The 24,240-nt window shown below is 47.7% G+C and overlaps 1 protein-coding gene across 7 annotated transcripts in view; it reads left to right on the forward strand.

Moving 5' to 3' along the window:
* Window positions 1-3,456: 3,456 nt before the first annotated feature.
* The window catches only part of GRAMD1B (GRAM domain containing 1B), an 84,587-nt gene continuing 63,803 nt past the window's right edge, over window positions 3,457-24,240 (forward strand). The window contains exons 1-2 of one of the 7 annotated variants that reach the window (XM_042034274.1): window positions 3,457-4,337; window positions 13,174-13,251. In XM_042034274.1, the coding sequence (XP_041890208.1) occupies window positions 3,976-4,337; window positions 13,174-13,251 (440 nt within the window). In that variant the 5' untranslated portion in view covers window positions 3,457-3,975. The remainder of the gene's footprint in view (window positions 4,338-13,173; window positions 13,252-24,240) is intronic. The other 6 variants (XM_042034276.1, XM_042034277.1, XM_042034275.1 and 3 more) reach the window with 6 other exon arrangements.

Consider the following 24,240-nt stretch of genomic DNA (forward strand, 5'->3'; position numbering starts at 1 on the left):
CAGCAGCTGCTGGGAGGGAAGGCACCCTGTAAAGGGGCAGAGCTGGAAGGCACTGAAATAAGAATTTACTCAACACACGCTGCTTGCACGTGTCCACAGCTTCTCATCTGTCAAATGGCAATAGAACTCGTGTAATTTAATGTGCAAAGAGCAAAATGTGGCTGAAATCTTTGCGTGAGATCCGGCTCCAAAGATAACATCACAGTTCTTGCAGAAGGATGTTAGAATGTGAAAGTAAATGTGGATAAATAGATTCATTTTTCATTTAAAAATCACAAAATTCCTCCAGAATTTTCACCAAAAACAACCACCACCACCACAAAACCCCCAACCAACCAACCAAAGAAAAACCAGAAAAACCAAACAAAAACCTCCCTGCATGTTTTCGAACTTCAGAAAATCAGAGTTTTGACCTAACAGGGTCATGCCTGAGTTGCAGGTTCCTCCTGCAGAAGCTGCCACTCTCAGCTGTGTGCACAGGAGGGGAAATAAGTTAACCATGATGTTGAACTATTGGAAAAAGGGGAATTCTGCTTGAATTCTTCCAAGGCTGTGAGTGCTCCAGTCTCCCTCCCTGGCCTGGCAGAGCTTCTGCAGCCAGATGTGAATCTGAGCGACTTGGTTGAACTTCTGGAGAAGCTGTAATGCGTTTCCTGTGCTTAAAAATATCTGCTTTTAATTAATGGAATGGTTTTCTTACCATGTACTCTCAGTGCCAGCTACTCCTCTGCATTCATCTCCCATTTTGCTGGCCCTTAAACACGCGGGAAAGCCCTTTTGGAAAGGTCTGCCAAAGAATCTGGGCTGGCATCGTGTTCTTCCTTCAGGGGAGGATTTTAATTTTTTTATAGAATTTTTCTTTCCTAATTGCTTCATTTGCAATCCCTCTTCTGAGGGCACTGGAGAACCCAGAACATTTGAGGAAGAGAAAGGCTGTGGATCAACCTGAAGCATCGACAACCATTTGTTGCTGGAACAAATCCGTCATTAGATGGATCATCAGACTGCAGGAACAGTCATTAACCGAGGCTCAGGGGGGTGGTGCTGCCATGGCTGGGACAGAAATAGTCCTTGCTCAGGCTGGAATCTCTCACTCTGGGTCAGGTGTTGGAGCTGGCTCTCGTTGCAGAGCTTCTCTCTTTTCCCAGAGCATCAGGCAGGTGCCCAGTATCCCCTCTCCAGGATAAAAATGTGCTGGGAATGCTGGAGAGCAGATGAGTGTTGGTTACTAATCCCTGGAGTGCTTGGAGTTAAAGGGGACAGGCTGGTGCCTCACTCCAGAGGGGAAGGGTTCCCAGGGCACAGAGAAATATTTCCTTTTTCATGTATAAAGGAGGTGGGAAAAGGTCTTTTCTCCAAGTGAGTTCCACTAAAGTTCAGTGAGGGTGAAGGTGAAGAATTTGTGTTGACAGTGGCAACAAAAATCCGCCTGGCAACAGCACCAGCTTTTCCTTGCATAATGAATTGATTACCAAACGCTGCCCTGGCCCAGAGCAGCATGGACGAGTCTCTTGTGGATTAATTAGACAATTGCTGTGGGCATTCTGAGGGTTTGCAGTGCCCACTGTTGCTAAAGGATCACGCCAGACTGCGAGCTTTGACCCTCATTTGTACTTGTTGCTGCAATTAAATGAGGCTCTTGTGCAGCTGATGAAAGATTCCACGGGAGATCTCACTCATTAATGCATGGAACAAACCTTCGTGACAATCTCCAAAGGGCTGCTCAGCCCTTCCCCCGGAGGAGGGAGGTGGATTTTGTGAAGGTTCACATTCTCCTGGTTAAAATTCAGGAGCGATGCTGGAGGGGGTTTGATTCCCAGGTGCTCTTGGGAAGCAGGTGAAATGTAATTTTTGGAATTATGAGGTAGCCAGTCATGCTTCTGACTATGTGGTGACGAGGTAGAAATCATGGCAAGATGTGGCTGAAGTGCTCAGGTTCAGGTTTCCCCAGAGGAGGGAGAAAAGGGATGTGCCCCTGAGGCAGAGAAGAAGCAAAGCTACCCAAGCTGCTTTTGAAATATTGGCATTTTGTCTGAACTGTAGATTTTTGCTCCTTGGACTTGAAAGGACAACAACAAACCACATTTATTTGAGCTTCTCTTTTTCAGTGGGTGTTTGTGGAAGGCATTCTGTTTGTGTGCGTGCACCTGGCGCACGGATACCAAGGTGACAGATTCTCCAGAAATCCATCTGAAGAGCTGTCAGGCTGTTAACTTACAGAATGAGCAGAGCAAAAAGGACAGTACAGAAATTAAATATAGCACTTGAGCACTTAAACTGCTGTCATTTGACTGAAATGTTTCCTTCCCCCTTGTTCCTGCTGTTATAAATCTTCCTTTTCAGACACATTATCTCTGTCCTAGATGGAAGTTTCTGATGTTCAGAGTTCCTGTGAAGTTTATTTTCAAACAAAAACCGAGGCAGCCCATGCAAGAGTAACTATTTTGATTTGGGTTGACAAATATTTTCTAACCTGAAGCTAATATTTTTAAAGTTTACGCTGTTGAACAATGAAAACTAAAGCTGTGTCAGGTTGATTTAAAGATGTTTTTGTGTTGATTTTTTTTTTTTTGAGAGACCCCGCTCGAAATTCACACAACTGAATTTTAGTCACTGCCTTAGAGGATTTTAATTTTATAACCCTTTTTTTCACGTGGAAATAGGGCCTCACACAGGAGCAGCCAACGAAATTCAGAGGATCCTGACGGAGGATCTGTCACAACATTTTTCCTGATTCGATTTCGTCACCAGAATTGTGCAAGCCGTGTCCTGTGGCTGCTGCTCCGAGTGTCTTACCCTTGGCAGAGCTCACTTGGTGTGTGGATGCCTGAGAATTCTCCCGGCAGCGCCTTTGTCCCGGTGTGAAATCTGTTCTGCAGTGTCGCTGTCCTTGTGTGGTGTCTCTGTCGGTTCCTGCACCTCAGACCCTCCATCCCCCACGGGCATTTTGGAAGCAGCATCACCCCACGAGAACTCTTTTAAATCAGCTTTCACCCGCGTGAAACTGAGCTAAAAGCCCGACCAGTTCTGGTGCCACCTGCTGCTGCTGCTTTTTTCCTCAATCCCCCTCCTCCTCCGGCTTCTCTGTGAGCAGTCAATGGGGACAAAAAAAAAAACCAAAAAAAAAAAAACACCAAACCACACATAAAAAAAGAGAAATTATTGTGTAAGAAGGCTGAAAGCCCAGGCTCGCTCGCTGCCTCCTCTCGGGGTGGGCTGGCTGAGCAGGAAGGTGGGACAAAAGGGACAACCCTGCCCAATTGGCTCCTCCGGGAGGCTCTTCCCCCTCCTTCCCCCTTTTCCATTCGGTGGATTGGTAGCAGCAGCATATTCGGTAACACAAACCCTGTCTCTCGGGATTAGGAGCGCGGTTACACTTGCGACAGCTGCCCGCGCGTCTCACCCGCTACAGAAACAGAACATGCTGCTCCTGCTACTCTTTTTCCTGATTTTTATCGAGCATTGTTCCCCCCCTCCCTCTGTTTCTCTCTCTGCCCTCCCCACAGCTCCACGCCGCTCCACTCCATGCTTGCCTCGTCTCTCGAGAAGAACCACGGCCGAGTTTTCCTAGAGCAGCCCCAGGAGACTTTTCCTTTCCTGAGCCAACAGAAGGCAAAGGGGGGCTGGGGAGGGGAGCTGAAACCCGGCCAAGCCATTGCTTGGGGTCAGTGCTAAACCTGCTTGGAGAGAGACCGGGCAGGGGAGGGACTTTTTGTAGAGGAGAGAAGGAGGAAAGAAACTTGAAACTGGCTTCCCTTGTGGCATGTCTGTGTCCTGGACATCCCCTCCCCACCCCGCTGGTTGTTAAATGAGAGCACGTGAAGAACATGAGGTTTCCTGCTTGAGAGGGAGCGCAGTGCTGGAGAGAGAGCGAGGAGGGAGGAGGAAGGCGAGTTGTGGCTTTGTGGTGTGGTTTACACCGAGATCAGAGCTAGAGTGCCTGGGGGGTGGGAGCAGAAGGAGAAAGGGCGTCTGATGCCAGCTGCCAATATGACAGAAACCCTGCAGCTCCCGGCGCTGCGAGTCCCCGAGCAGCAGGTGCTGGAGGGCGGCTGCGCCTGGTCCAGCTCGTCCACCCCGACCCTGCGCAGGAAGCGCTTCAAGATGAGGCGGATGAAGAACGTGCAGGAGCAGAGCCTGGAGGCCGTCAGGTACCAGGATTCTCCTTCCTCCAGCAAGGAATACCTGCAGCTCCCATCCATTGAGATCACCCCCTCCAGTGACGAGGACACCCCCTGGTCCAACTGCTCCACTCCCAGTGCCTCCCCGCGCCGCAAGCGCTTCCTCCTTCGGAAGTGGCTGCGCGTCCGAGAGAAGAAGGAGTACAGTGAGAGCAGGTAGGTTTTCTGGCCGCTCCCCTTCCCTGCTCACAAGGTGATGCTGTCCAAAATAGGCAGGAAGGGTCTGCTGTTCCCCTGGATGTGCTTCTCCCTGGAGTTTGGCCTCGCCTGTTGGCTGGAATGTGTCATAGTGTTGGTTGGATGTGCTGGTGCCAGAGCAAATGGCCCGATGTTCTCTGGGAACAGCAGGGCAAGGGTCTGTCCTTGCTCATGGTCCTCCAGGCGACACAGAGCCCGTGGGTGAGAAGATTTAACTTCACTAAGGTGTCCTGAGGAGAGCCTGAGAGAGAGGAGTGACCTCTCTGCTGGCATTACCTGTACAGGAGTGATGATGCCAAACCTTTGCCAGTGCTTTTAGGTGATGCTCATTCCCACCACTGAGACTTCCCTTGATATCCTTAGTTCAGTACTGGGACAAAGAGAAGAGAAGACAAGAGAGAGAAACCAAGTAGCCCAGAGGGTCTGTGTGTCAAGGTGTCTGGGCTCGGTCCTTGTCAGCTTTCCAGACCTGAAAGTCACACAGTCCTTTGGCTGAAAAGGGCACAAATCATTCCCCAAGACCTCCAAGAGCCTGTCAACACGGGGAATGAATGCCCAGGCATTGTATTGTGTGGCCACACGGAGATAACGCTGCACCTTATGTAACCCTCCGCAGGGCACACCGCATGCAGTGGGATTAACCCTTCCTTTAACAGGGCACGGGAACAATCTGCCTTTCCTGAAGGCCCCAAATACACAAGACACTTTTTAAGGATTTCTCCAAGAAATTACTACTCTATAAATCCTTAGGCTGGCTTAGTGTGGGCCAAGTTTCCTTCCACTGTTTGCAGCTCCCGTGCAGCTGATCTGTGGGGTTATGTTTAAAGGATGTGCTGCACTTCCAGAAAAAGAGAAACCTTTAGCATTTCTGCACCCACCAAACCACACTGACTCACTGCCTGCTGTGGTCCTTGAGTGTTTACAGGGCAGAGCTTTTAATACCCACTCTGATTATGTGATAATTCTTCTTGCATCAGGTCCCTTAACAAGGTCAGTCTGTCAGCTTATTAATTTTTAAAGAACTTTCATCAATGAATGCATGCCATTGAGGAGCTGGTAATTCCTCTCAGCAAGTTAACCTTGCAAAATGTCTCTTGGCTGAGAAATATTTCTGATTTTTACATAACTGTGGTGGTACAGGTAGGGATTCAGGCACAGCATACAAAATGGGAAAGATAATGCATGAGGTACGTGCTGAAGTGTCAGAATCTTGAAGTTAAGGTCTGAAGTTCAGAGGATGAAGGATCCAATCCTTCAGCTGAAGGACTTAGTTTGGATTTATTGATGGTGGATGTGTTTCAGGCAGGCCAAGACACGTTTCTTTTGGTGTGAAGGCAGAAGAAAGAACCAAGTTTCCTTGTACACATGTTATTTACACAGTCATGCTGACAACTTTCTGCTTATTCATCTCCAGGAGATTTCCTGGTGATGTTTTCAAAGCAGTGATGGGGAAAAAAGGTGAAGTGGTGGATGGATCAGGTGACATTAGCATACCAAAGCCACCTCCTCTCTTCATGTGCAGCAGGCTCCAGATCTACCCCTTCTGCCATGGGAAACACGGAGTTTCCAAATGGAATTTTTCCCTTCCTAGCCCAGATGGAAAAGCCCGGTTGCTGGGCACTGTGCTGAGCCTGTGGGCTGGCAGAGTGCAGAGATCATCCCTGGGCTTTCACACCTCAGCAGAAAACAGCACAGAGGAAGCAGAATCTGTGGGGAGTTGGCCATGGAAAGGATGATAAACCCTGAGGGGTTTTGTGGCAATAATTTGAAAGAGACGAGGGGTAAACTTCGCTGTGCCCCGAGTGAAATCTAACCTTTTTAGGGCAAGAAGCTGTTTTGCTATAAATCAGAGATTGCCTGTTTGCTTCTCCTGCTTTAGATTGGTCAGGGAGAGCACCTGCTCTGTCCTGCTGCTGCTCTCTTGTGCCACTGCTGTTCGTGACAGATGCTACCAATGTCACTTCTGTGCCATGCATTTGTTCAGGGGCAGCAGGGACAACTGTGCTGAAGGCTGAAGGGTTTTGTGCAGCAGTTCATCCACCAAGCCCTGGCTCGGGGTTCCGACAGTGACGGTGCTTGGCCTGTTCAGGTGTCACAGGGATTCCCAACGTGTGCTATCCTGTCCTAGGAGTGCAGGTATCTTATGAGAGAGGATATTCAGATTCCCAAATTCCAGCTGGTGAAGGGAGCAGCCATCAGGCTGTGGCTCCCACTGGGGAAATAAAAATAAACACAGTTTGCTCCCCGTTGCTCCGTTGTCACTGTTATCTGCAGGGATGGCTCGAAGAACGACATGGAATTCAAGTCCAGGATAAGTGGCATTATTTAATTAATTATCACCTCGTTTCTATAACTTGGTTCGCAATAGAGAAATGACATTATTGGGTGCTTGACCTCCCAGAGCGATTGGCTGAATGCTACGACGCCTGTTTCAAAGTATTTTCTTCAGTGTGGAGAACAAGACCGTGCATAACAAGCTTGCACCTGTGAGATAAAGTCTTGGTTTACAAAAACCCTCTCCTACTGTTTACAGCTAGCTTTCGTGAGAAAGGAGACTGACAAGCAGCTGTAAAATACAGGAAAATTTCTCTGCCAGCCTTTTCAGCACCTACACTCCATTTCTCTGGCTGAGTTGCTACCAAGCTGCTGGAATTTCATTTTTGGAGCCTGGTGACTTTTATCCCCGTTCTGTGGCCAGGTACCTGTTCGGTGGCAGGGTTTTCCCGGGAAAGCTGGCAGCTGAGAGAGAGCAGGCTGTGCTCCGGCTGAGCTGCTCCTCGCTCTGCTCACATGGCCCCGAGCAAGAGCAATAGCTCTGTGACCATTAGCATACAGCGAGCATCCAAGTGAATAAACAAACTCTTTCAGCGCTCCAAACGCTGTCTGTAATGCTCCAGGTCTGCTTTTCTCCTCCGGAAACTCCAACGTGCTGGTTAGTTTTTAACAGCCTGGATAACTGGGAGGTGTGTTGACCTCCTGGTTCTCTAAAAGCTGCTGGAGCAGGAGGGAGGCTGTTCCTTTCCTTCCACTGAACCCCAGGGACGGCTGGGAGAGCCTTTCCTGCCCCTGACACAGCTTTGTTCAAGGTGAGAGAGCAGGAAGGCAATTCCTGGGGGTAGGGCTGTCCCTGGAACGTGTCCTTGCTCAGAAGAATGATGATCCAAACCTCAAGGCTGCTGTGCAGATGATAAATAGAATGATTTTCATAAGGGGCACAGACAACTTCTCCTGTGCCCTCACCCATCCTTTGCCAGCCAGGCGATGAAGTTATTTACCTGCACACAGCTTTCTAAACCACGAACCCTGCACACAGGTGCACAATTTTTTTATTAAGACACGATGATGTTTCTTTCTTCAGAGGCAATCTGGTGGCATTCTGCTGTGCCTGCAGTCTGTGTCCATTATTGATGTGGGCATAAGGGAGTTGATCAGCTTTAATTTATTATTTACCTCTCCAAGCCACCCTTGCTTGTAATTTCAGGACCTGCATGAGATTTTTTGGGCAAGAACTTCTGAGTAGATCATTCAGGCTTAAATTTAAGGACAGCTTTCCCTTTGGCCTAAGATCGGGATTGGTTAAGGATGAAATGTTGGTGCTTCAAAAGATGCAAAACTTTGGATCAGTGGGGAGCAGCTTTTGACATTTCTATAGTTGAATTTACTCAGGTTGGTTTTCTGCTGGAAACTCTGACACTCACTGTGGGCTCACCCAAAAGGAAAGACTTGTCTGAGTCCTAAAATGCCTCTAACACATTAAAAATGAAGGGTTTTATTAGATGAATTCCATCCCAGCTCAGAAGAGTGTCTGTGCCGAGGAGCTGGAGGTTTCTTGAGCTGCCAGCCACGCAACTGTGGAGGTTTTTCAGATGAAATCCTGATAACTTATCTCGTAGTGTAGAACAAATGAGGGGAGAGTCTCCAGCATTGCTCAGCACTGGGCTCTGAGGCTGCTTCCCTTCACATTCTGTGGTGGAAAGAGGTAAAAATTCTATTTTTTTTCCTTAAAAACCTTTCTCTTGGTCACTCCAGTGAGATACATCAGTTAACAGTGAACTGCTGATTTGTTGGAACTTGAGCTAAAAATCATTTACAAATAGGTGACTTAGCTATTTTGAATTGGCTTATAAAGGTAAACGAGCCTTTAATTTCAAGTAGTCCATAATGCTTTTGCTTTCCTTAATTAAACTGAAATCCACTCTAAATATTTCTGGGAATAAATTAATGGTCATTCCCCTTTTTCTGACTCCACCACGTGTGAAAAATATTGTGGCATTTTCTAGAGGAAAAAAAACCTGAGTGATGTGATTCCCCCCCAAAGAAACTGCTGACTGAAAAGTAAAAAACCAAAAAGCTGCAAGATTAAAGGCTACAGAGCCACTCCTGTCATGGAAAAGCGATCTGAGCCTTTAGGTAATACCATGGAGGTGTTTCCTGGTGAAAGGGAGCTGCTCCAGCCCTGTGCTGGGGTGGTGGGAGAGCTCTGGGCAGCCCTGGTGGGGTGAGGTTTTGGGCATTCCGAGAATGATGCCGCTCTGAGTTTTGCAGTTCTCAGTTTTTCGGGCTTTGCTGAACTTCCACGTTCCAGTGGTGGCTCTGGGGGGAGGAAGTGGGGCTGCTCCTCTCTCACCAGCGCAGCAAGCTGCTGCAAGAACTGGGAAGTGCTTGTGTACTGGGCTTGCTCATTTCTGCTAAAATTCTCATTAAAATCTTATTTGTGGGAGGAACTGATGGCTCCACTGGGATTTCATCATGGAAGAGGCAAATGCATTTTTTTCCCCCCCGTGTTCTGCTTGTAGCTGGAGCTGGTTAATTGAGGTTTTTGGGAAGAGAAATATCACATGGGGAAAGCTGTGCATCTCTGAGGGAAGCAGCTGCTGTTCTCTGCTTTTGGCGGCTTTGGAAAACCCATGAGCACAAACTTCCCTTTATGTGGTGTCTCTTGTAGTCTGAAATGTGAGACCACCCCAGCGATGGCTTGGTAGCAACTCAGTATTAATGTAACTTCTTGCTTTTTGAGCCTGCATGTTCAAATGAGGCCTAAAGTGCTCCCAAAAAAGTGATTTTTTCCCTGTCTCCTGGGAGTGCTGATGTGCTGTTTGCTGCGACTTCGATCTTCTGCCACTTGTTTATGGTAACCTGTGCCAAGTGACTGTGAATTCCACCAGCCCGGGTATTTTTGTTGGCTGAATCTCACTGCCTTTGTGCAGTAGTTTGTGGTTTTCTTTTAAAATATTTGCCTTTCAGTATTTGTGTGATTTAGGGTGACCGGTCACCCGAGAGTATCAAAACTGACTGATTTACAAACAGCCTGGGACTGAAATGCTGTTGATCTTATCTGGTCAGCAAATATTTGCCGAGATCTGTGCCCTGCACTGTGCCTGCCGATGGAATTTAACAATTAATTCCCATGTTCCTTATCACAGTGGTTTTCCAGGGATTCTGCTTCCCATTCAAGGCATCTGTTGCTTGGTAAATAAGATGTTGGTGAAAGGGCCTGTCCGGACTGCTGGGGAGGTGGGTGTTGATGCTCTCCTTTGTGAAATGAATGCGGTGTGAGAGGAGAGGACTCGGCCGTCCTGCCCCTTTTAACCCTTCCCAAGTGCAAGAGAAATATTTAAATATTTAAGGCACAGCAGCATCTTCAAATCTCCTGACTCAAAGTGTGTGTGATCAGAACACCTGGGTGTAGTCAGTAGAAAAATGGGGGTTTTTTTTGTACTTGGGTTACCTGGGTAAGCCGCTCGGTGGAGGAGTGCTGGAAGCAGAATCTTCCAAGATTTAATTGTTAAAAGGCCTGGTTAATCTGTGTTTAAGGTTTTTCTTCACTTTCTAAAGTAATAAGTAATGGGTTTGCATGAGAACCGAGGAAAAACCACAGGGCATAAACCTGGAAGTATTTTTATGGGCTTAGAAGTTGTAAGAATGAGAGGGACATCCTGGGCTTGTGCACCCAAAGATTTAAGCCTTGTCCAAATTCAAGTTTATCACTGCTGAGCTTTGGAATGAAAAAAGCTTGTTTTGCTGATTTCCTGAGAGTTTTATGCAGCTTTTGGCCTTCTCTGTGGATACAAAACTGTCTGAAAACTCCTTTCCATGTTATTCCTCAGCACAAATCACACCTTTCTTATCCTTACTTCACAACACAGCTGAATTGTCATTATACCGTTCCAAAGGAACACTTAATAGCAGGTTATCCTAAAATGGACTGAAAGTCATCATTAAACAACAGGCTCTGCATTTCAACCACTGAGCATTTCAGTGAATTTAACAACTTTGCTGCCCCATAACCAGAAGGCTGAAATTATTTTATTTTATTTTGTGTGAAAAGCTCACGAAGTTTTATGCAAAGCACTCTTGCAGTGAACAGCTCGTGCTGGAGAGACAAGTGGGTAAAAAGTGGTTTCTCCGAGTTTTTAATTGCTCATAATCTTGAGCTAAGGTGTTGTATTTCAATGAGCTGCAATACCTGGGTTCTGTTAAATTTTAAACCTTCATTTGAAATGTGAACTTTAATAGGTGGATGAGCAGGAACAGGTCTAAGGTTCATCCTGGCTGTCCCACAGGGAATTTTCACATGGTATTCCCAGCATTGCTGGGCTGGGATAGACTGGGAATTCTCCTTGGGTAAGTCTGGTTACATCTGCTCCATCTGAATTGAGGTGGCAGAGTGTGGTGGGAGGGTTTTTCTATGCAGAAGCAAGAAATTCTAGAAATAGAAATCCAATGCTTCCTCTTATCAAAAGGGGGAAATTCCTTGGACAGAGGAGGGTAAATGTGGTTCCCTCTGTGCTCTTTCCCAGTTCACTGGGCCATAATTAAGCTCAGAAGTGCAAGAAAAATGTTTCTTTGCTTTCGGGAATGTATCATTCTTACCCAGCTGTTGATTTACAGCTTGGAGCCAATCCAGAACTCTTATTCCCTTATTGCAGGAGTTTTGTGCTTTCCTGTGCCCAGCCTCAGAGGCTGATTTCTGTATTGGTTTTCCGAGGATTTTTATAACTATTGATCACTAATTAGCTTTTTCTGAAAGCTTCAGCCTACTCTCCTCTCTCTCAGAACAGTGACAGTGTTCTGTCTCATGCTCTGAACGGGCAGAAATAGGGGACAATGCCAGGTGATGTCTCCCAAATGCTGAATGTGTCCCCAGGACAGGTGCTGTGTTCTCAGAAAGGTCATAGGAGCCCTTAAAGGCCTCAGAGAAGCAGCTGGTCAAAATAAAGGTGGTTGAGAAAAATGTTGAATGAAATTAAGATTCATTGGCTTTTTATTCTTTGCAGAAAACTGCAAATTCTTTGGCAAAAACTCTTATCAGAAGGCGGAAGAGAAAACCTGTCCCTTTATCTTTTTTTTAATTACCAAGTGCACTTCATGGAAATGTGCTATTTGCAGTTCTGGTACTGTTTTCCCCAAAATAGGTGTTACTGGATAAGAATTGTTGCTCTTTAGAACGAAAAGATGTCATTTGGTGGGGTTTTTTGTCTCATATTTATGTTTCTGTGCCTCTGGACAATGTGCTGTGCAGGTGTGTGTTCAGTGCAGCAGCAGCTGTGACTGCAGGTGTGTGACACAGACCTGAACTAGTTTTATTTAACAATTTAGATCCTACCAACAGAGAAATTTATCCCAGTCTGAGTTCCCAGACAAGTTTGTGCTGCTGGTTTACCAGGATTTCAGAGCCAGCGGTACCCAGGCAGAGCAGATTCAATCTCGCCCAGGAACACCTCCAGCCTCACCTGGAGGCAGAATCAGCTCTACCAGTGCTCAGCAGGAGAGCTCTTGCAAGGAAACGAAGCTGTAGCAGGAATCCTGAGGAGCCCCTGGAGCTGCCAGAGGGGAGTGAGGCGAACCCCAGGGTGAATTTGCAGGGAATGCAATGATCGCCCACGCAACACCCATTTCAGGGGGGAGAGTGACATCTTGTGGGCTCTGCTCGCAAGTCTCACCAGAAATTCTCCACTGGCCACTTCAAAAGTTGGTTTTAACTTCTCTTCTCTACTTCTACCTGGCACTGGGGCGGGTACAAACACCCAGCAGTTTGGTGTTGGAATGTTTGACTGTAAGAAACGATGAGAGGCTGTCCAGGTGATGTGCAAGGTCACTTGGTCCTTCTGGAAAGCTCTCAGGAGCGTGTCACTGAGATGAAGAGACTCCAAACCCTCGTGCCAGCTGTGAATCAGATAGAAACTTAAAGCCTCCCGTTGTTTTCTCTTTTCAACCCCCAAATGTGGAGTGTGAACCTTGTGTTTTCCTCGATCTGGATTTAAAGCTGAGTGTTCCACAGGTCACAAAGATCTGTTTTCTGTGATCTGGATTAAAGCTGAGCATCCCACAGGTCACAAAGATCTGTTTTCTGTGATCTGGATTTAAAGCTGAGCATCCCACAGGTCACAAAGATCTGTTTTCTGTGATCTGGATTAAATAAGATGAGTGTTCCACAGGTCACAAAGATCTGTTTTCTGTGATCTGGATTAAAGCTGAGCGTCCCACAGGTCACAAAGATCTGTTTTCTGTGATCTGGATTAAAGCTGAGCGTCCCACAGGTCACAAAGATCTGTTTTCTGTGATCTGGATTAAAGCTGAGCGTTCCACAGGTCACAAAGATCTGTTTTCTGTGATCTGGATTTAAAGCTGAGTGTTCCACAGGTCACAAGGATCTGTTTTCTGTGATCTGGATTAAAGCTGAGTGTTCCAGAGGAGGTTCCCCAGCTCTGTCCATGTTTTCCTCCATCTGGATTTAAAGCTGAGTGTTCCCAGGAGGTTCCCCAGCTCTAACTGTCCCTGTCTCGTGTTGCAGCAGCCAGCAGAGCAGCCAGCAGAGCAGCCACGACGATGACTCTGCCCGGTTCCTGAGCCCCTTCATGCGTGAGGACAGGTGAGTCTGTGCCTGGGCTATGCTGGGACCACTCACTGGAATGGCACCTGCTGAGCTGGTCGAGGCCCTGATTTATTTTCTTTGTGTTTCTCAGAGCTGTTTAACAGGAAATGTGATTTAAATTGGTCATACTGATGTCTAAAAAGCTGCATTTTCCATCACCTTTCAAGTGGGACAATGCACCCAGCCCCTGAAGTTGCCTGAATTTTCTTTTGAGGCTCATTCCCCAAACTCCAGCTGCTGTAGCAGCTTCATCAGACTTGCTGTGTGTTGGTGATTAGCACCTCTGATCCTTCAAAACACACAGCTGGAGTTTCCTATGTGGCTCCTGCCCTCAGCAAAGACACCACTGAGCTTGGTTTTATTCACTTCTGAAGTGGTGTGACCGTCCTGGAGTCTAAGAACGTGTGTGCAGCAGCTGGGTGAGAGCTGCTGTGAAGTTCCAGAAGGAGCTTTCATTGGGGTTGATTAATGACTGCTTCAGATTGCAGCACTGGCACAAAAGCTGTTGAAAACCGATTTTTGTTGTTTATTCTGGTGCATGATTTATGAATGTTGCTTTGCTCAGAGCCACATGATGAGGAGTTTTGCTGTATCTTGTAGGTCAACTTTTGAGCCTGAAACTGCTGAGTTTTCTTGTACTGGGCATGAACTGTGAGTCCTGAGTTGTCACTGCCTTTGTATCCTGGGGCAGATCCTGCAGGGCTGTTTCCCTACAAATATCCCTGGATGCAGCTGGATTTGGGTTTCTAGGGTTCTCTGTGGGGTTAAGCTGCATTTTACTCACTGATCTTGTGATTTATAGGGGGTTACAGTGAGTTTTTTGACTCAGAATCAGCACTTGGGATTTGTATCTCACCTTTTCCTCTCTGTTTCACGCCACTTATCCATCTCCCCGTGGCTGTGGAGTCCAGACTAATTAACAAAACATCCCTAATTGACTGATGGGTGACTGTTTGCAGCCAGGAAATAAAGAGTGGGACAGCAAAGCAGGGGGGTTATGAGGGCATCACCTCTGTGTGATGTGCTGTTATTCCATTGGAGCTGGAATTCCACCGGTTAAACAGGGTTAGGATTTGTTAATACATTTCTGGGTGTAGCAGCAGGGGATCATTTGGAAGTGCTGCCTGTTTCAGATGTATTTTAAAGGGAGCATTTAGGTTGGTGATAACAATATTTTCCTGGCTGGAAGGGGCAGATTTCAGCAGCAGTCAGATCTCAAAACTATTTATGCAGAGCCAAGGTGATGCTGAGCCTACTGACCTCTTACATTTGGGACCAGCAACATTCCTGCTGCCTAAATTTAATTACAATTAACTTCTGTTTTCATGGATCCTAGAATTATCCATGTGAGGGATAGTAAATTGCCTTTTCTGCTGGTTTTTTCCTCATTTGCTGATGTAATTCCCTCAGGATCCACTAGTACACTCCTCCTTTGGATATTGGTGGTTTGTGCTCCTGAAACTTCACCAAAAAAGAACTCAAACACACCTTTTAATGTAAGCTGGACATGAATTAGTGAGAAGGCTGACAGAGCCTTTGAGAGCTTGCTGTCTGCTATTACAAATAACACAGCTGAAGGTTGTTTCTGAGGCATCTTCAATCTTTCAGACTCCCAGAAATTGAATGAGGAGGATTTGGGGGTTTTTTTGCTGCTTTTACGGTGGTATTTTTTTGACCAGTAACAAAACATCCTCCAAGCACAGGTTTGGACCTCTGAGCTTCTGTTCTGAAGAACTCCAAGGCAGTTCTGGTCACTTATCAATTAACCATTGTACATCAGCTCCTTAAAAAAAAACCTAAAAACCCCACAACCGCCCAGGATTTCATCAGTCCCGTAGGGTGTGAGCAGAAAGGAGGGCAGGGAGCCACGTGCTGTGCCCTGGGAGGTGCACCTTGCCTTGGCACGCTGCCCCTGGCATCCCAGAGGAGGGCAGGAGCAGAAAGAGGGAAGCTCAGAGCAGGGAACGAGCTGCACGCGCCTCAGGACAGCTGGGACCGTGCTGAAAGAAGCTGCCCCGGCCAAAAGCAAAGGGCTGCTGAGTTGCTGAGTTGATTCTGAGATGAAAAAAATGAAGAACACGCAGCTGGGGATGGCTGGGATCCTCACAGGCAGGATCTTCACCAAAGGTGCTGCTGGGGGAGTTCCCATCTCAGTGAGCGATTTCCAAAGGGCCACGCTCCATCTCCTGGAGGTTTTAGGAGAAGACTGAACATTCTGCCCTGCTCTGGCTGCATTTGGGGCTCTCTGGCAACCCCATCTCTGGAGGTGGGAGTGCTGCTGCTGGCTGCAGGGCTGGGAAGTGCTGCCATGGTCCAGAACCCCTACCTTGGCAAGGCGTCCTGTGGCACAGTGGTGAGGCAGGTCTGCCACCCCTGTGTCTCTTCCCTGAGGAAAAAGCTTTCCCTCTGCAAATCCATGTAAGTTATCCTGTCTCTGCCGTGCCTGGGTTATGCTGAGAGGGAGTTAAACTTCATCTTGGGGCAAAAAATGTCCTTTATGGGTATTTTTAGAAGGAAGAATTTAGTGGGATGTGCTGGAAAGAGGTTTTGTGTGGATTTAGGGCTCAGTTCTCTGCGTGCTGATTGCCTGGGTGAGTCACTTCATGTCGCTATTTATGAAATCAGGAGAATTCCTTTTTTACCTCACAGGAAAACAGAGGTGGTGAATTAAGTCTGAGCAGCTCAGATGCTGAAAAACTCAGCAACTGCGAAAGTACAAATTCAGGCAGAGCTGAACTAGAGGGTCCAAATAATTGTGCTTGACTTAAAATAACTCCAAGGGTGGGTAAGGCTGGGATGGAGCCACAGATCTGGATGAGGTATGTGCACATGATAGACCCCATAATCACTGAAAGGAGACAAAGTTATGCATGAGTTACCTTGAATTTTCACCAAATTAACCCCAAATTCATGAACCTGTCCCTGCTTGATCCAAGGAGTTGTTCTTTGTCATGGCACCAGGGCACCCATTGGGTTTAAGGGTGCAAAGTGTGTTTTAATTAAAAGTTGAGCTACTGAACCAGAGGAAAAATCAGTCCTTAGACTCAGCCTAAGGAGGAGACAAACTGTTGAAGAGAGGAAAAGCACGAGGTTGGAAATGGAAGAGAGGGAAGTGAGTGGCAGTTTACGAGAGATAATAAAAAAATTATTTACACAAAAGACCAAATAAATCAAAATGATTTACATTGACACTGCTGTAAATTCAAATTATTTACATAGAGATCATATCTAGTGGAGGAAGTGGGAGTGCACAGTTAGTTTTAAGATCTGTCTTTGATATTTCCTGCATCTTATCTTAGTTCCCAAATCTCCTGATTCTGCAGTTCCAGGCCTGCAGGGCTGGCTGTTGCTCTGAGCAATCTAATAAAGATTTCTCAAATAATGGATCAAAATCCACAAGAGAGCTTTCAAGGGAATTAGGGAAAAGCTTGCCACAGAGACAAGTGGAAGAAATTCTGTTGGCTGCTTGAATTTTCCCAGGAAGTTGTAGGAAGAGCAGAAAAGAGATGAAAGTTTGAAACGGGATAAATTCCATATTATTTATGTCCTTAGGGCTTGCTTGTGCTGCATGTTCCTCCCTGTGTCCTTTTCCTTTTGGCACAACATTCTGAGCCCCTGTGCCTGCAAAGATCCAGCACAGACCCTTGGTAGGAAGGGTCCTGATCCACTCAGATCCCTGAGGAGCTTTTATCCCTCACAGATGGAGGGATCATCCTCAGGGAAGTTTTAAAAAGTGTTCTGGACAAGACTTGGAGGCTGCTGAGCTCTCACAGGGTCCCTGAGCAGACCCGTGTGCTTTTGCAGTAACTCTAAAGTGAGTTTGGATTTGGATCTAGCTCCAAACTCTGAGTCAGTTGGACTTAATATTAAACAGAGGAGTTTGACCAGAATGCTGCAAGTTGGTTTTTTGGTAAGAAAGATGCTTAATATTTAGATTATGTCCCTTTTTTGCCCCCCTCACCTCTGGCTGACAAGAGCAGCTTAAGCTCAGCTCTGTTCCCCTTGAGTTGCCAGCCTGGCCACTGGCAGTCCGTGAATGAAAACACCACATGCTCCCTGTTCCTCAGATGCCATCACTGTTCGTTTTTGGTTTTTTATTGAAAGTTCTGTCTCTGCTGGACTGGTTTTAGCCAAGATTAGCTCAGCCCTGCTGTGCTTTGCCTGTCACTGAGCGCAGGGGAGGCCTGACAGACCTCGCACGACTGCGTCACTCACTCGTGATGCTCAGGAACACGAGGAGGAGGTGCAGAGGTGTTTTAATGTCCCTCTTTCTCCTTCTCTGAGGCACTGGGCAGGCCCCTTCCCCTCCCTTCCTGTTCCCAAGAGCAGAACTTGCAGCTGTGTAACTGCATTTCACCTTCAGGCCTGAAGCAATGGTCACCCCATGTGTCCCGCGAACGCTGGGATTCTCGGAATATTATGGTGGAGAAGAGGCAGACAAGATGCTTTCTGGGGGCTGCAGCTTGGTGTGAGTGACCCAAAGGTTTTTCCCTGAGTTTCCTGGTGTAGCTCACCCCCTTGGCAGTGCCCAGGTTTTGCTCACACCTCTGCCAGCGAGCCCTGCAGTGAGGCAGTGCCCGTGGTGCGGGACGGTTCACACGTCAGCCTTGTTCCCCTGCTCCCACGCCCCACTCAGGGCTTGTTTCCCAAGCAGCCCTTGCTGTGAGGTGCCAACTGGCTGTGGAGAGCAGGGCTGCTGGTTGAGGGGATTAATTCAGATTTGTTCTGCTCACTCCTCCTTCCGTCCGGTACCCAGCAGAGAGAAGGAGCCCATTCTCAGAGGGGATGTGTGGCCACTAAGCCTGTCTGAGGCCCTCTGAGATGGTCTGAAAATGGTCCAACTGTTGCCCAAATGAAGGGCAGGACCAGGAAAGAAAGACAAGGCCATTGAGGGCTCCTGTTGCAGCACTGAAACTTCAGTTCTGCTATAAAATTAACCATCAGAGAGTCTCACAGAACTTAACTGGTTTCACCTTTCTACAGCCAGAGCTGGGGGTTTCAAAGATGCACAGAAAGGGAGGGTTTGTTGGGCAGCCTGCTGTTAATTCTGTTTGTGTGGCCAGGTTTCTGCAGGGAGTGGCTGCTTTGGGATTTGCATTGCAGGCTTGGCTTTAAATCTCAAGGTCAGAGTTTCCCACCTCACCTCATGGGGACGCCTTTTGGAGCTGGGGGGTGTGGGATGCATTTAGGGGCTTATATAGGGGCTGTAACTGTCCTTCCAATCTTACTGCATGTGCCCAAACCTGAAGGGTTTGGGGGTTTTAGCTGCACTATAGCCATGTCTTGATAACAGAATGAATGGATGCTGGAAATGAGTGCAAGGTTCCCTCAGAAAAAGCAGAGTGTGGGCAACACCTCTTTGTCTGCCTGTCACAGGAACCCACCTTGCTTCATGCTGGGAACATTTCAGCTGGGGTGTCATCAGAAAGCAAGAAGTGAGTCATGCCATGAGTGTGCCTGGTGCTCCTGCTGCAAAGAAAAGCTCTGGAAGGGCATTTGTCCCTTGGTTCCACCCTGTGTGGGGCGACTGCTGAGTGCAGGGCAGTGAAACACAGGTGGTGCTCAAGTAAAATGGGGTGGGATGGGGTGCAGCTCTTCAGGAACCCTTTTTCTAACCTCTTTTCCTTGTGAATCGTTGCAAATTCGGTTTGCTGTTGTTACAGAAATATTTTGTTCATATTATTTGCGTGTAGAAGTTCCTAGGGGGTGTTCTGGGGCCTGGTGTGCTGTTTAAGGGGAAGTAAAAAGTGATCTTAGATGCACAGAGCTCGATCTGTGGGTCTAACCAATAGAGAAAACAAATAATAGGTGAGAATGCACGTAATAGAACATGTCCTGTAGTTCCTTTGTGCACGTGCAGCCAAAATCCAGTTTAAAAGGGAAGTTTCCCATCTCAGAAGACTTCCTAGGAGGTGGAAATGTGTATCCACTCAATAAAAATCTAAAATACGATGTCAGACATCCCAGCTGGACCGTGGAGTGTCTCTTCTTGTGCTGAAGAGTCGAGTTAGCAGATGGAGCTGCTACTTGTGGTGTCTGTGAGGAGTAATTGCCATCTTTCCCTTTTTACAGGGGTTTTTTAACTCAAAGCAGTGAGGTGAGAAGGCTGTCTCAAGGTAGGAGCCCCTTGGGTTGTTACAGCTTCAATCTGCTTCTGTTTTTAATAAAATCTCAAAGATTTCAAGCTTCACTTAATCTTGGGGGTGAGATGGGGCAAAATCTCCTCATTTATAGTGACTTGTTTGATGTGCAGTGGGCAGAGAAAGGATAAATGCACAGGTGGGGAGAAACAGTGCAGGGATAAGTGAGTTCAAACCCATCTGTGGAGCCAATAAATCAGCAGCCAGGACTGGCAGATGCTGGAGGGCAGAAACAGAAGGTTTATTTTTTACAGCATATCTTCTTTTGTTCTCCCACTTCAATTTTTGGAGAATCTGGGCCCACAGTAAACTGGAGTTTTGCTGGTCTGGCTTAGGGAAGCTGAAGGCACAGGGGGATGCTGATCCTTCTGCCTAAGCAGCTGGAGGAGAAATTGCTCTTGAGCCACGCTGGTGCTGCCTCAGCTTCCCCTGGGACTCTGGCAGGTTGTGAGTGGTGGAAAGGGATCTGGGAATAGCTTCCTTCCGCTGGAATGCCTGTGCTGCTGTCCTTACAGAGACTTTGGAGGCCTTTGGTTGCAGCCATCAGCTGTTTCTGAAATGCAGCTGCTCACTGCAGGGCATTTCTTCTTCATTCCCTGTAGGAACAGAAAAATTCCCCTGGTCTGAACTGGGAATTTGAGTTATTTTGCAGTGGTTTGGTGAAGGATGCTCCTACTCTTGTGTTGCAGAGATTGCTCTCAGTTTGAGCCCCTGGACACATCAGCTCTTTCCTGCCTTTGCAGCCAGCACACACATGCTTCATCGTGGCCTGCTCCAGGCTTCTGGTGCTGTAAATCTTTGGAATATGAAAAGATTTGCAATGGTTACCTTGGGAAATAAGTGCATCTTCACACTTCACAGCCAGCAGTCAAAAAGGGGAGGTACCAACCATTCAGAACGAGCCTGGAACATCCTCTTACGGATTCTACCTCTGCAAGGCATGCCCTGGCTTCCTTCTGAGCTGAACATCCACACTTTTCACCAGGTCTTTTCTCCCCTGTTTCAGGAGACCTGGGAAAAGCTGCGGCAGTGGTAGTGGACAGTCAGGTTGGTAAATTCTGGCCTTGAGAATTTCTTTCCAGTAATCATCACCCTCCAACTCTCTTTGTTTCAACAGAGAATTCATTCTCTCAGCTGTCTGCATCTTAACCCCACAGCAGCAGTGCATCTGGCAAAAGGCTTCAAGGCAGCTGCTCCTTTAAAATCGAATTGCCTGTGATGGGAGAAATCTGAGAGCAGAGAACAGAGCCCAGTGCCTCCTGCGCAGCTCCAGCTCTGTGGAGCTCTCTCCACAGCTCTGCCCTCTCATCAGCCTCATCACTGCTGCTTCCTCTGGGGCCAGGCTGCAGTGACCACAACAACCCCAAAAAGCCATCCCAGGGCTGCCTCCATGGCAGCACTGCGTCCTTCCACGCTGGATTCCGAGGTCACGGCTCTGTGCTGCTTTTCCCCCTGCCCCACTGTGCGTGTGTAACCCAGCTGGGATTTTATCCTCTTTGAATCCAGCAGTGTTTCCTCCCCTGCTGCTGAAGGGACGCTCCCTCAGGTTGCTGGGAGCTGGCCTGGGAGGGACTCCCCCCTTCCTGCCGATGACTGTAACCGTGTGAGTGCTGCTGACCTCTGCCTTTCTTCTTCTCCTCTGCCCTCTCCTTGCCCTCCCCACCCATTCCCTCCCTGGCCTGTGCAGAGTACCCGTTGTGCATTTTGGTGGTGAGGTGGTGGCGTGTGTGTAACAAGGTCAGGCATTGGGATGGCACCAGCCACGCTCTGTCCTTGAGCCCCTCTGCTTTCTTTGCCTCTTCTCCTCCAACTTTAACCCAATGCTCTCCCTTAAGCTTTCTCTGCTGCCTGCTTTCCTTTCCCTTGTGAGTGCCCAGTCCCAAACCTTTGGCTGCTGTGTGCTGCCTCTCCTGAGCCCCTTCCTGCTGTTTCAATGCCAGGCCATGGGCATGTGCGCCTGTTTGGGGGATATGGGGCTGGCAGAGCTTCCAGCACTGTAAGATTTCATTATTTCTTTACTCTGGAAAAGGATCTTTGCTCCAGGTTTAGACTTCTTTACATGAGCTCAGGCTTTGTGCAGCACCTGCCACCCATCAGTGTCCTGAGAAACCAGGACTGGTTCTGGGTTCCCCGAGGGAGTGTGGCTCTGTGGGATGTGCCACTGTGGGGAAGGGGCATCCTCTGCACTGCATTCCTGTTGCCAGCCCTTGTTCTGCCCTGTTGTTGATGGGAGAGCCCCTGAACATGCAAGAGGGGCTGAGGGAGGTTCTCAGTGCTGATCTGAAATGCCTCAAGTTGTGTTCTTGGACCCCTGTTTTCAGTTCCTTTCTTCTGTCTCAGGTTTCAGAAATGAAGGATTCAGGATCTTTCTCCTCCTCTGCAGTCATCCCTCTAGTGGTTTTTATTCTTTAAGCCAAAAAAATAGCATAGTGTGCGTTCTTCACCCCTTTATCTGAAACTGGTTGAGGGGATTAATTCAGATTTGTTCTGCTCACTCCTCCTTCCGTCCGGTACCCAGCAGAGAGAAGGAGCCCATTCTCAGAGGGGATGTGTGGCCACTAAGCCTGTCTGAGGCCCTCTGAGATTGTGTGAAAATAGTCCAATTGTTGCCCAAATGAAGGGCAGGACCAGGAAAGAAAGACAACGAAAAGACAAGACAAGAAAATATTCTATATTTTTTTAATAGAATATTGCATGAGATACCCCACAGATCCAGATGGGAACAGAAGGTTTGGTTTCCCCGGTGTCTCCATGGATGATCCGTCAGGCAGTGCCAGCCCAAGGACTGCAGGTTGTTGGACTGCATATAAAGATTTATCTTGATGGATTGGAAAGACTTAAGTTCCAACAGGTCTAAAGGCATTTAAAAGCACTCTGATTTTGGCAGTTTGCATGTTCAGCATTATGCTGAGTGAAACTCTTGTCCTGTTCAGGTGTTGGGCTGTGGTGTGATGGGAATTATGTCAGGCCATGAGATATTTCAGAATCTCCTTGTCTCTAAGTGAAAAAATGATCAGGCCACAATATTTCTGCCCAAGGTAGTGACGTCTTGCTGCCTTTTCACAGTGGCTGCAAGTTCTTGGCAATGAAGGCAAAAATTAGGGAATGACTTTCATTTGAATTCACCAGAAAACGAGAAGGGCAATTTCTCTCTGAGCACGCCGTGAGTCAGAGTCCTCTGCTAGCCAGCTTTTCAGAGTGACTGAGCCTTTGCTAGGCTGGGAGAGGTTATTGCACCACCTCGGGCTAAAGGAAGGTTGAGTTCAAACAGGCAGGACAATGAGGGGAGGGAAAGAGCCAAAAGACTGTGTGAAAGCAGGATTTTTTTTTATAATGTTGCTCAAGAAAGCAGCAGTTACAATCTGAATCGTCCCAGTGTCTCTGCCCTCCTGATGCTGCCCCTCATTCTCCTGATGCAAATATTCTTCCTATGCCCAAGTCTCTCTAGGGAATTCTATTTCTCCTTTTGATGGAGGGTTTTTTTTTCTCCATTCTCTAATTCCAAGCAGCCGAAGGTGCTGTGCTGCTGTTCCACCTTCCTCTCCCTCCCAGGACCCAAGCCCCACGCTGCTGCTCAGGACAGAGGCTGCAGTCACCGCTCAGAAATGGCTCTCGGGGCACTCCCTGCTCTGGCCATGGGACTACAGCTCCCATCATGCCCAGAGAGAGAGAGAGAGAAATGCATATTCTTTTTTTCTGGAAATGAAGCCTCATGTGACTTCCCAGCTGCTGCAGCACAGAGGGAGTCCCTGCTGAGGTTTTTTTCCCAGGGAAATGGAGGTGTGCCCGGGCTGGCAGATGCTGTGATGGCATCTGCTCTGCCCTGTAACGCTGCAGATCACTGCTGACTTCGGGAAGGACTCAGGATTTTACCCACCTGCCACATTTTCCCGGGGATCTGTACACCTGTAACCGAGGTGCATACCAATGAAACTCTCTCCTCCTTACATCCTGACATTCTCCGTAGCAGTTCTTTCTCTCTCCCTGTAACATTTCCTGATTTGTTTCTAATTTCCCCTCCCACTGGTTCTGTCACTAACAGGTTTTGTTTTGCATGCATTTCATAGACCCACAAAGGGTTTGTTTTGGTTTTTTGCTGCTTCCCTAACTCCTGCAGCCTTTCCCTTTTTTACCATATGGGAGAATCTGTGTGGCTGAAGTGGTGCCTCACAGGCAGCACGTGGAATTCTCTGCCTGCAGGTCATGCACCTTTCCTGGCAAATTAATCTGTCTGAGCCTCCTCAGCCCTTTGCTTGCACTGCGTGGGCACTTGAAGAAGGGAATTTTTTAGTCACTGGGAGTCTTGGAGAGGTGAGGCTGCTCTGGTGAGGGTGAAGCCACACAGAGGATGCCCTGCTGGCTGTGAGTTGTGACTGTTTGAAGGGGCAGGTAATGCTTAGAAAAAGCAATGTTTTCTAATTTTGAAGATATCCTTTTGGAGGCAATTATGAGCTGGAACCCCGGGCTAACACAACCATGGCTGTGGCTATTTATAGAGCCTCGAATTCCTACCCAGAGCTCAGGCATTTCACAGTGGGCTGTTCCCTTCCGAACACTGGACTTCCTCGGGAGATGTTTCCTGTTTGCTTTTAAGTTCAGGAGCTGCTGCAACTACAGAGAGCCTCTGCTGTAGAGAGGCTGAAACGTGGAAATTCAACTTTTCCTGAGTTGCAAAATTATGATTCTTTAGCTCAGGATTTGCTGAAAGTCCTTCATGAAGCTGTTGTGGGTTTTTTTCCCCTCCCACACTGCTGTGAACTTGGACAAAATCACAGAAGTAGAAATGTCAGGGACATCAGCGGCTTCGTGGAACAGGGATTGGGGAGCAGATAGTCCACTGTGTGTG

This window comes from Corvus kubaryi, unplaced genomic scaffold (genome assembly GCF_017639235.1).
Source record: "Corvus kubaryi isolate FWS band 111438036 unplaced genomic scaffold, C.kubaryi_AGA036_p1.0 37367, whole genome shotgun sequence".
NCBI classification, from domain to species: Eukaryota; Metazoa; Chordata; class Aves; order Passeriformes; family Corvidae; genus Corvus; species Corvus kubaryi.